The 12627-nt window shown below is 51.4% G+C and overlaps 1 protein-coding gene across 6 annotated transcripts in view; it reads left to right on the top strand.

Moving 5' to 3' along the window:
* The window catches only part of LOC140715202 (LIM domain-binding protein 1), a 94506-nt gene extending 83483 nt beyond the window's left edge, over positions 1-11023 (top strand). For 5 of the 6 annotated variants that reach the window (XM_073027058.1, XM_073027052.1, XM_073027053.1 and 2 more), the window contains 4 exons: positions 4266-4349; positions 5948-6071; positions 6639-6787; positions 8254-11023. In XM_073027058.1, the coding sequence (XP_072883159.1) occupies positions 4266-4349; positions 5948-6071; positions 6639-6787; positions 8254-8484 (588 nt within the window). In that variant the 3' untranslated portion in view covers positions 8485-11023. The remainder of the gene's footprint in view (positions 1-4265; positions 4350-5947; positions 6072-6638; positions 6788-8253) is intronic. The other variant, XM_073027055.1, reaches the window with a different exon arrangement.
* Positions 11024-12627: the final 1604 nt, after the last annotated feature.

Raw genomic sequence — 12627 nt, 5'->3', positions numbered from 1 at the left:
GAAGAAGGTCTATGGCCTGTTTAAACCAAATTCAGATGAAACACCACATATTATCAAAAATATACCATCCCTACCATGAAGCATGGTAGTGGCTTCGCTGCCACAGGCCCTGAAGGCTTGTGAAGGTAGAGGATTAAATAAATGCAGCAAAATACAGGGAAATCCTGGAGAAAACCTGATGCAGTCTGCAAGAGAACTGCGACTTGGGAGAAGATTTGTTTTCCAGCAAGACAATGACTCCAAGCATAAAGCCAAAGCTACACAGGAATGGCTTAAAAACAACAAGTAACCTGGAGTGGCCAAGTCAGAGTCCAGACCTCAATCCAATGGAGAATTCATGCTGGACTTGAAAAGGGTTGTTCACTCATGATCCCCGTGCAATCTGACAGAGCTTGAGCAATTTTGTGAAGAAGAATTTGAGGAAAAATTGCGGTCCAGATATGCAAAGCTGATAGAGACTTACCCACACAGACTTAAGGCTGTAATTACTGCCAAAGGTGCATCTACTAAATACTGACTTGAAAGGGTGAGTAATTATGTAATCAATTATTTTGTGTTTAATAATTGTAATACATTTTAGACCAATTTGTAGAAATTTGTTTTCACTTTGACACAAAAGAGTCTTTTCTGTTGATCAGTGTCAAAAAAGCCGGCTTAAATCCACTGTGATTCAATGTTGTAAAACAATAAAACATGAAAACTTCCAAAGGGGTTGAATATAGGCACTATATCTGAAAATAACTTTTGGTATCATTTTTTGACATTATTGGTTGGCTTAACTTCCTATTTTATCATTACCACTCCTTATGGGTTTTAAGGTGCCTTCTGTTGATTTTTGAAAAAATTCTCAATCCTCTAACTTCTCACTAATTTTTGCTCTATTATGTGCCCTCTCTTTTGCTTTTATGTTGGCTTTAACTTCCCTTGTCAGCCATGACTGCATCAATCTGCCTTTTTTGAATACTTCCTCCTCTTTGGGATGTATCTATTCTGCACCTTCAGAAACTCAAGACATTGCTGCTCTGCCATCACCCTTGCTGCCGACCCCACCCAAACAACTTTGGCCGGCTGCTCCCATATGCCTCTGTAATTCCCTGTACTCCACTGTAATAATGATACATCTGACTTTATCTTCTCCCTTCGCAGGGTGAGATCTATCATATTGTGATCACTGTTTTCTAAGGGTTCCGTTACCTTCAGCCCCTGATCAAATCCGGTTTATTACACAGGATCCAGAGTTCCTGAATTTCTGATCCCCTAGTGGGCTCAACCAAAAGTTGCTCCACAAAGCCGTTTGGAGACATTCCACAAATTCCCTCTTGGGATCCAGCATCAACTTGATTTTCCCAATTTATCGGCATATTAAAATCCCCTATGACTTGCCTTTTTGACCTGCTTTTCCTGTCTGCCGCTGTAATATGTAGAGCACTTTCGGCTGCTTTTCAAATGCCCATGAATAACTCCTTTCGGGGCCATCTTACCCCATGGGTAAGTTTCTTAACTCTACCCACAAGAATTCTGCATCTTCTGAACTTGTCTCTTCTTTCTAAAGGTTTGATTTCATTTTTACCAAGAGAGCTACTGCTCCTTCTCTGCCTTACCCGCCTGTCCTTTCAATAGGTTATGTAAGCTGCCAACTAGAATCGTCTTCCAGCCGTAACCCCGTGAAACCCACAGCGTCATACCTACCAATCTCTAACTGCTCTACAAGATCATCTGCTTTATTTTGTACACTGCGTGAATTCAAATACAACACTTCCAGTCCTGTATTTATCGCCCATTTCAGTTTTGTCCCCCATTTACACTGCAACCCATCCAATCGACTGCAATTTTGCCCTGACATCTGCCTGTCCTTCCTGGCGTTCTCACTATACGCTACCTGTGCTTGTAAACCAACATCCCTTTCCTCAGCCCTGTCACTCTGATTCCCAACCCCCTGCCAAATTAGGGTAAACCCTCCCCAACAGCTCTAGCAAACCTGCCCGCAAGGTTATTGGTCCCCCTTGGGTCCAGGTGTAGCCCATATCTTTTGTGCTGGTCTTACCTTTCCCAGAAGGATCCCAATGATCCATAAATCTGAAACTCTGTCCCCTGCCAAATCATCCTATTCTTACCCTCACTGGTGCCTGGCACAAGACAGGAATCCAGCGATTGATACCCTGCCTGGTAGTGCGTGCTTTTGGGGTTTTGTATCTTCTGCCTGATGATACAGAAGTGGGTGGGGGTCTTTGATTACATTGGCTGCTTTACTGAGGCAGAGACCAAGTCTAGACGGAGTCCATGTTGGGGAGACTGGTTCCTGTGATGTGCTGAGTTGCAGTCCCAGGCAGGGCAGTTTCATACCAAGCTGTGATCTCTCCAGGGTGGTGCATTAATAAAAATTGCCAGATGTCTTGAGGAAGTAGAGGGGTGTTGGTGGCCATGGTCTTTGAGTTGAACACGGACAGACTATTCACATGAAGGCTTTGAAGAGGTGCAGAAGTGAATTGAGCTGAGTGAGAAGGGACTTCAGTTGCAAGGGTGTGCGGGAGATGCTCGGATTATTGGAACAGAGAACATGGTGGATCCATGTGTCTGTTGTTTAGACCGTTGCTGTTGTGCTTCATCTCGCATTGTTGGAGCTGCTTCTTGCTCCTCCTTTTCTGACCTTTGCCCTGGGCTACTGCCCGAGGGGTGATCCACACTCGGTGTTCGAGGGTCGGACTGCGTCAAAGTGAGGGCCAGGGCGCGTGAGATGTTTTGCTTCAGCCACACCTAAACGCCGATACTTTTCCTCCCTCACAGGAAGGTGCAAACTCTGAAGTTGAATATCAGCGTGGTTTCAGATCAGATTGTTCCCTGACAGCAGCAAACCAATTTCCTTTTTAAGTTGTACTGAACTATGATGAGTGCTTAACAATAATCTTTAAATGACCTCAAATCTCCTTACTAGCCTTCCTCTTTGAATTTCCTAGCTTCACAGCCTGAATTTTAAGGTTCCTTCTATTTTACAAATCAGCAAATCTTTTACAAAGTATATTTATTGTGTAGGGTTGGAGGGGGGGAGCGGTTGCTTCACTGGAAAAAAGCTCCTGTTTGCTTCCTTGCTTTCCAAAAAAAGCTGAATTTAGCTCCTTGTATCTTTCTTCCAACTTTTCCTCCAAGACGGGATTCATTCTCCTCTGTGGAATTCTGTTCTGTAAACTTACAGAATTCAGTGAGGAAAAAGAATTTTAATTTGGTCGGTAGAGGTTCACCACCACTGAAAGAATGTTTACTTCTTTCATCTCTTTAAACTTGTATGTAATTTTATTTAAAGTGGTAAATACTCAGCAATGAAACAGAAGGTTTTCGCAGATGAGTATTATGTTTCTGATTTTGTGGTAATACTTCTGAAACTCTGGAGGAAAACATAAATGTAGGTTTCGTTCTGTTTTTGTGGGGGGGGTAGTCACATGTCTGACCACAAAAACAAAACAAATTAAGATACAGGAAGAGATCAGAAGCTGACGAAAGTACTACATGTCTCTCTGCAAACTCCACTCTCCACAACTCATTGGTGTAGTCGCAAAAGCAAAATAATGCAGCTGCTGAAAGTCTTAAAATAGCCACAGAAATACTCATCGCGTAAGGCAGTACCGGGGGGGGCGGGGGGAGGGTTTCATCTGGAGATGATGCTGTCTAGAAGGTTCTCGGGAAGTCAACACTGAGGCACAAATCTTATGGTTACCGCTGTCTTATTAGCTGGTCATCACGGTACAGGTCAGCCTGCTCCAGCGAACGAGGCAGACAAGTGACAAAGGAGCCTGAGCACATGGTCTCCCTTTATCCTGACAACTAGTCTGGATCAGTTTGGGTACGAAACTAGGGAATAGGCAGAGAGTCACAGTTCGGCTCTGCGGACAAGCAAGTTACAGAAGTATAGAACGACATAAGGATGCTGAAGGAACACAGCAAGACAGGCAGCATCTGTGGAGGGGGAATAAATGAACAAATGTTTCAGGCTGAGGCCCTTCATCAAGCATCTGCCGAATCTGTTGTGTTTTTAAGCGTAGCTGCTGATTTTGTGTCTGAGTGAGCTGGAGAGTCAGACGTTGTCCACAAGGAGTACACGCAGAGGGAGAGCTCCCTTCTCTCCAGGGGCTCTTGGGGGCCAGAACTCCATGTTTCCCAACTATCCCCAGATCATCCCCCCCTCTCGTGTCGTCGGGTGACCTACCATTTGATGTGAACTCGGCCGAGCCTCATCCTCTCCCTCACTGACACAGGATGTGTGTTTCCCACAGTCCCAGGATCCACAGATGTTGGACCAGCTCTCAAAGAACATCTCACGGTGTGGCCTCTCCAACTCGACCTTGAACTACCTCCGGGTAAGGGCACTTTGCACACCGTTTCCAAACCCACCAGTAACACAGAGGTGTGGGTAACAGCGGAGAGCTGGGAAATGGGTGGGCACTCACAGTCTGTCCATTGCAGAGAAATCAAAGCTCACCTACCCTGCACAGTACTAAACGAGGGGTGTTACTCAGGGAGGGTCACACCATGGGAGGGGCGGTGCCTGGGAGGGTCACAATATGGGAGAGGTGGTCCTGGGGGAGGGTCTCGATATGGGAGGGGCAGGTCACACCATGGGAGAGGTGGTCCCGGGGGAGGGTCTCAATATGGGAGAGGTGGGTCACAATATGGGAGGGCTGGTCCTGGGGGATGGTCACGATATGGGAGAGGTGGTCCCGGATGAGGGTCACAATATGGGAGGGGCGGTCCCGGGGGAGCGTCTCTATATGGGAGGGGCGGGTCACAATATGGGAGGGGTGGTCCCGGGGGAGGGTCACACCATGGGAGAGGTGGTCCTGGATGAGGGTCACAATATGGGAGAGGTGGGTCACAATATGGGAGAGGAGGTCCCGGGGGAGGGTCTCAATATGGGAGGAGCAGGTCACACCATGGGAGAGGCGGTCCTTGGGGAAGGTCGCGATATGGGAGGGGCGGGTCACAATATGGGAGGGCTGGTCCTGGGGGATGGTCACGATATGGGAGGGGCAGTTCACAATATGGGAGAGGTGGTCCCGGGGGAGGGTCACAATATGGGAGAGGTGGTCCTGGGGGAGGGTCACAATATGGGAGAGGTGGTCCCGGGGGAGGGTCACAATATGGGAGGGCTGGTCCTGGGGGAGGGTCACAATATGGGAGGGCTGGTCCTGGGGGATGGTCACGATATGGGAGGGGCGGGTCACAATATGGGAGAGGTGGTCCCGGGGGAGGGTCACAATATGGGAGAGGTGGTCCCGGGGGAGGGTCACAATATGGGAGAGGTGGTCCCGGGGGAGGGTCACAATATGGGAGAGGTGGTCCCGGATGAGGGTCACAATATGGGAGGGGCGGTCCCGGGGGAGCGTCTCTATATGGGAGGGGCGGGTCACACCATGGGAGAGGTGGTCCCGGGGGAGGGTCACAATATGGGAGAGGTGGTCCCGGGGGAGGGTCACACCATGGGAGGATCAGCCCTGGGGGACAGTAATGAGGGAGGGACGGAACTGAATGTCCCCTTGTGCCAAGTCCGTACTCCTCACAGGGGAAATGTTGTCTCAGCACCTACCCGCCCCCCCCCCCCCCGTCCGAACCTTTAAAGAATGTAAAATAGTACAAGAGCAGAAGAGGTGCTGTGACCCATGATATTGTTTTAAACAGATTAAACTAGTAATGAGATGGCTATTATTTCTTCTAAACTGCAAACAGTTTAGGCTCAACCTATCTTTCTAAGACTACACTTTCATCCTAGTATTCAGTGATTTACAGTTATTCAAAGACAGTTGATGGTATTTATGGTCTACTGTCGTGGCTGTTCCATGAAGGGGGAGGTGATGCACAAGTTTCTGGGTACTAAGATGTGTAACTGTCTTTTCTCTTGTCCTGATTCTGCCCGTTGCTCCTGTTTCCCAATCCCCCCCCCCCCCCCCCCACTGATCAGCTGTGTGTTATTCTGGAACCGATGCAGGAGTTGATGTCCAGGCACAAAACCTACAGCCTGAGCCCCAGGGACTGCCTCAAGACGTGCCTGTTTCAAAAGTGGCAGCGGATGGTGGCCCCACCAGGTACGTACGTGTTTCAGGAGGCTCCGACACCAAGCAGAAAGCGGTCAGGCTCAGATTTGCCATGGGGAGGTAACAAAAGCCGCAAGGAAAGTTCTGCTTGGCCCTCGAACCAGTCCCCCCCATGGCCAATCCAATTCCAGAGAAGAGCAGTGGCCCCTCTCCAGCATGCAGGCGAAGGAACTCCAGTGTTGGAGGGGGAGGGGGAGGGGTGAACTCCCTCCAATCAGTGGTTTGGGAGGGGGGGTCCCTCACGACAGAGGACACGGTAAAGAGATCTCTTCTGCCAGCCAGGCATGGTGGCGCAAGTGGAGATCCCTCACGGCCAGCAGTGGTGAGGGGTGATAATGCATGGCCGGGAATGGTCTTGGGAGATCCTTCATGGCCGATCTGAGTATGATCCTGTCCAGCCCCTGTTGCACGAGTCTGAGGGCTAGACCCCTCATGGCTGGGGCAGGAGGGTCTGGACAGATCCTTCACGGTGGGGTGGATCCCTCTCAGCCACGCGGGTGTGTGGGGGTGGGCGTGTTTGTGGCGATGCCGACCGTCCTGATGCGCTTCTCCCCTCAGCCGAGCCGGCCCGGCAGGCCCCGAGCAAGCGGAGGAAGCGGAAGATGTCGGGCGGCAGTACCATCAGCAGCGGCACCAACTCCAACACCAACAGCAGCAGCAAGAAGAAGAGCCCAGGCGGCAGCTTCGCCCTCTCCAGTCAGGTACCTGTAAGCATCCACGCCTCTTCCATCTTCAGCCTCGCGGCGTGCGGGGATCGGGGGAAGGGTAGAGACACACCGGTGGGATGGCCTCGGCCGTCGTCCCACTGGGATCCCCGATCTGGGTCAGTGGGGAGCTGGGCAGGGCCATGCATCCTGATGCTGAGGTGGGGGACGTAACGGGTGTGGGGAGTGAGAGCAGAGCAGCGGACATTCGGCTGGGAGCCTGGTCTCGCTCGGTGAAGTCACGGCGACCGGGGGCTTGGCTCCACTTTGCAGCCCGTGTCCCAGAACCTTCAGCACCAGTGACAGGGCCACGTTAACAAACTGTTGTGTGGAGAGTTTCCTTGTGTGTCTGCTTCCGTGGCCATATCTGTACACGCTGCCTTGCGTGTGCTTGAACATGTGTGTGCTGGTGCATACATGGCTGTGTGTGTATGTATATATGTACTACTGTCCCTACCTCTCCTCCCCTCATCCACCCACCACTCCTCCCCTCCCCACCACCACCCCACTCCTCCCCTCCCCACCACCACCCCACTCCTCCCCTCCCCACCACTCCCCCACTCCCCCTTCCCCACCACTCCCCAACTACTCCCCTCCCCACCACTCCCCAACTACTCCCCTCCCCCACCACCCCTCCCCAACCACCCCTCCCCACCACCACTCCACTCCTCCCCTCCCACCACTCCCCCAACCACTCCCCTCCCCTCCCACCACTCCCCCTCTCCCACCACTCCCCCACTCCCCCTTCCCCACCACCACCCCACTCCTCCCCTCCCCACCACCATCCCACTTCTCCCCTCCCCACCACTCCACCACCCCTCCCCACCACTCCCCCACTCCTCCTACCCACACACTCCCACCACCCCTCCCCTCCCCACCACCACTCCCCTCCCCACCACCACCCCACTTCTCCCCTCCCCACCACTCCCCCACTCCCCCTTCCCCACCACTCCCCAACTACTCCCCTCCCCACCACTCCCCCAACTACTCCCCTCCCCCACCACCCCTCCCCAACCACCCCTCCCCACCACCACTCCACTCCTCCCCTCCCACCACTCCCCCAACCACTCCCCTCCCCTCCCACCACTCCCCCTCTCCCACCAATCCCCCAGCCACTTCTCCTCCCCCAACCACTCACCCTCCCACCACCACCACTACTCCCACTCCCCCTCCTACCCATACACTCCCACCACCCCTCCCACTCCCCCTCCTACCCATACACTCCCACCACCCCTCCCTCCATCACTTCCCTCACACTCCCACCACCCCTCCCTCCATCACTTCCCTCACCCACCACCCCCAACCACTTCCACTCCCAACCACCCACACACTCCCACCATTCCCCCAGCCACTTTCACCATTCCCACTCCCACCACTACCACCATTCCCCCTCCACACACCCCCCAACCCCCTCCCCTCCCCACTATGGCCCCTTCCCTAAGTGAGCTGAGCCCCACTGTGTGTTGCAGGACGTGATGGTGGTGGGCGAGCCCACCCTGATGGGGGGCGAGTTTGGCGACGAGGACGAGCGCCTCATCACGCGCCTGGAGAACACCCAGTATGACGCCACCAATGGCATCGACGACGAGGACAGCTTCAACAACTCCCCGGCCCTGGGGGCCAACAGCCCTTGGAACAGCAAGCCGCCATCCAGCCAGGAGAGCAAGTCCGAGAATCCGACCTCCCAGGCCTCCCAGTAAAGGTGAACCCCTGCGGCCAAGCACATTCCGAATCCCCCACTCAATCTACCTGTCCAAGTAACCGTGTAGAGGTACCTGCAGGGTCAGACTGGAACGTGTACCCCAACATCCCAACCATTCCCATTCTCACATGGCATTAGCTGTGGATACGACACATGCTTGTTTCACTTCTAATCATTGCTTCAAATTTCTCTTCTAATTACGGAAAGTAAATTGCGTCTGAGGAGGCTTAAAGCTCCTCTTTCCCTCCCTCCTTCCCCCCTCCCCAGTTTTGGAGTGGGCAAGGCGTTTAGGCCCTGATGGGGTGTTGTCTGGTCTTGAAAGGATCTCAGTGGTGGAGATCTGCTGTCAAATGTCTGCTTCTGGTGGAGTCCTGGAGGTTGTAGAGATATCCCACTATATTACCCCAAAGTGATCACCAGAAGGGGGCAGAGGAGTCACCTGTACTGGGGTGAGTGGGTAATGGGCATCTGAATTCCCCCTGCTCCTGCAGAGGACAGGCTCAGCATTCAGCTCAGGGCAAAGGGTGGGCTGATTGCAATGTGTTCCAACAGATTATCAAACCCTTCCCACTCTGACTGCGCCACACCCATCAACCATCCTCCTGCCTCCACAGATGCTGCTCGACCTGCCGGGTTTCCCGGGCAGTTCGCTCTTCCCACCCTTGCTTTTAGTGCAGATGCCTGTGTCTGTGGCAGATATCAGAGTTTGACCTGTTGCTTTTTGCAATCTCCCAAAGTCTGGAATTGTGCACAGCGTGTGGGAGTGCTGCCCATGACCCCGGGGTGGAAGGGGAACTAGATCTGGTCTTCAACACTCGTTCTGAGGTTGGTTTTCCTATCTCCTTAGTCATACACTTGGCCCATCGAGTCTGTGCAGACCCAGTCCTCTCATTTCCTTACAACATTGTCTCCCCAAATTCCCATCAACTTGCTCAAGATTTCTAACTCTTCCCCACATACTAGGGGACAATTTACAGTGATCAGTCTAGCCCACCGACTCTGCTCGTCTTTGGGATGTGGGAGGAAATGGAGCTCTCAGCACTAAATATGTTATTATTCTGCCAACCAAGCTCACTCTTCCCCCCCCCCCCACCCCAGTCATCTGGGACCACTGTGACCCCACTATTGGGAGGTGGAGATACCTATAGGAGGGTCAACCCCCCCCCCCCACCCCCGACCCAGCTCTGCAAGACTGGAAGGTCACACAAGCAAAGTCACACCATCTTGCATTGCCGCTGCAGTTGGTATATGTATTGAAGAAGAGCTGTGGCAGAACTCGCCCTTGTTAGTTCCAAGTTTAACTTCCACACACTCTACTTCACTGTTCTACTCCGTGTAACCGCGAGGAATCTTCAACCCTGCTGTCTGGTGTCCTGCCCTGTATCGAGCGCTGTTACAGTATTATTTACTGAGCCCACGGGTTCCAGTGATTTGAGATATTCTCACCTTTCAGATCCCACCACAGTCTTCCGCTCTCCTCTCTATCCCTCTGGCCCTGTCCAGTGAGGTTTAATCAGAACCGGCCTTGGGTTACCTAGCTCCTTCCCATATCTCTGCACCTCTCATTGTGGTCTTGACATCAGCCCTGAATTCAGTGGCTCTGCCCTGAATGGCCCAGCCTTGTGAGCTCCAGAACTCCCTCCGTTACGCCTCTAGGATCTCCTGAAACTTGCACCTAGTACTGGGCAGCTTTGAGAAGTGGGTCAGTGATGGGTTTTGTCTGAGCTTGCTCCTGTGGTGGATCTTCAGGATCTTTCACTACGTTAAAGGCTCCAAACAAACACAGGTGGCTTTGGGAGTAAAATGTAGGAAAGTGTCTTCCCTATGGAATGATTGGACAGTGACCAATGAAATAACACCATATGTGGCCCAGAGGCCACCTGATTGTGTAGCCCGTGGGGGTTTCTCCTGCTCCCTGCTGTGTTTCAGAGGAACAGCGACAGAGCAGATCACAGACTCAACCATCAGCCAGAAGCATCGCAAACACCACACCAGTGTCCTGACACTTAAATCCTAACATGTAATTTGCTGTCCATGATGTACCAGGCACAGTACACATGCCTGGGCCATGCATGCTGAGCCAAGGTGGGTTCAGCTTGTCTCTCGTTATAAGTACCTCTATATTAAAAGGATTCTTTTAACTACCTTCCAAATCTAACCCCTGGTACCTCTGTGAACAGAGAGCGTGAGATGGAAGCAAGGATTTCTTCGCTGCTGCTCACGATTTTCTAATTTGCTGTAAATCTGTAGAGAGAGAGAGAGAGAGAGAGAGACAGGAAGAATATAAGATGCACAGTGTCGTGTTTTATACAGCAAAAGAAATCCGGGAAAAATAAACTTTAATAAATGCGTTAGGAAGGTGGAATGCTGAACAATCCCCTCAGAATTGTTTGTAATGTTTTTTAATGTTAACTTGTGTAGGGGAACTGTGTTTATTTTGGTTTTGAAGCCTTGTTCTGTGTATCTCTGCTTGTATATTGAACGCTAGTATTTACCAATCTGTATTGCTGTCATTAAACATATAGTAAACCTTACAATGATTGCTTCCTGTACCTCCCTGGAGGGAATGGGGAAATGGTTGGTGAGGGAGCAAAGCATCTGAAGTGGCCGTGCCTCCAGTTTGTGAGGAAGATCTTCAACAAGGTTTGGAAATGGGTGGCGATGAGTGTGGGGAGCATAAACACAGGAGATTCGGCAGATGCTGGAAATCCAGAACAACACACGTACGCGCGTGCACATACACACACCTCGGCAGGTCAGGCAGCATCTGTGGAGCCGAATGAACAGTTGAAGTTTTGAGCCGAGACCCTTCATCGGGACTGGAAAAGACGGGTTCAGAAGCCAGAATAGGAAGGGGGGAGGGAGGAGTACAAGCTGGCAGGTGACAGGTGAGGAGGAAGGTGTGTGGGTGGGGGAAAGGGGGATGAGTGGAAAAGGTAAAGGATTGAAGAAGAGGGAATCTGACAGGGGATGACAGTGGTCTGTGGGAGAAAGGGAGGGAGGAGAAGAAAAGGGATGAGAGGGGAGCCAGAATGGGGAAAAAGAAGAAAGGAGAAGGGGGAAGAAATTACCAGAACTTGGAGAAACCGATGTTTATGCCATCAGGTTGGAGTATGCCCAGACAGAGTATGAAGTGTTACTCCACCAACCTGAGAGTGGCCTCATCCTGGCAGTATGAGAATGGGGATTGGAATTAAAATGGTTGGCCTTTGGGAAACCCTGCTGGTTGTGCATGGAACCAAGGTGCTCACCAAAGCAGTCCCCCAATCCCTGTCGGGTCTTGAGAGGTGAGTGAATCGGCCAGGGTCTACAGGTGAGAAGTGACCTGAAATCAAAATGAACGGTTGGACAAACTGGTGATGTTTTTATGGAGTGGTGGAGGCGGAGGGGAGATCTGGTAGAGGTTTATAAGATTATGAGAGGCATAGATAGAGTGGACAGAATCTTTTTGTAAAGGGTTGAAATGTCTGTACCGGAGGGCATGCACTTAAGTTGAGAGGGAGTAATTGAGAGGAAGTGAGGGGCAAATTTTTTTCTTTTTTTAAATGCAGAGTAGTGCCTGGAATTCACTGTCCGGAGAGGTGGTAGAGGCAGAAACATTAGAGACTTTTAACAGATTTTTAGGTAAGCACATGAATGTAAGGAAAATGGAAATGTGTGGGGCATTGTGCAGGCAGAAGAGATTAGTGTAGTTAGCCATTTGGTTGGTTAGGCAGAGCTTTGTGGGCTGAAGGGCCTGTTCGTGTGCTGTGCTGTACTGTTCTGCGTTCTAATGCCTGAAATGAATATCTCATTGAAACACTGGTTGTGTAAAGTGTTGAAATGATAGGTGACCTGGAAATTCTTTCAGCAGTTGGAAGATTCATGTGCGATCTCTTTTGGACAGTGTTACATAGGCTCCGCAGAGCTGAGGAGGCAACAGTGTGGGCTCCGGCCACAATGATCAGCATGCCACTGTACTGGTTAGCATAATGTTATTACAGTGCCAGTGGCTGGGTCCAATTAGTGCCACTGTCTGTTCTCCCTGTGACCATGTGGGTTTCCACTGGGTGCTGCACATTTCAAAAACGCACAGGTTGATAGGTTAGTTGGTCACGTGAGCATAATTGGGTGATTTGGACTCACTGGGCCGAAGGACCTG

This window comes from Hemitrygon akajei, chromosome 23, assembly GCF_048418815.1.
Source record: "Hemitrygon akajei chromosome 23, sHemAka1.3, whole genome shotgun sequence".
NCBI lineage: Eukaryota > Metazoa > Chordata > Chondrichthyes > Myliobatiformes > Dasyatidae > Hemitrygon > Hemitrygon akajei.
Note: the sequence above shows the minus strand (reverse complement) of the source record. Positions and strands in the feature narration are given on the sequence as shown.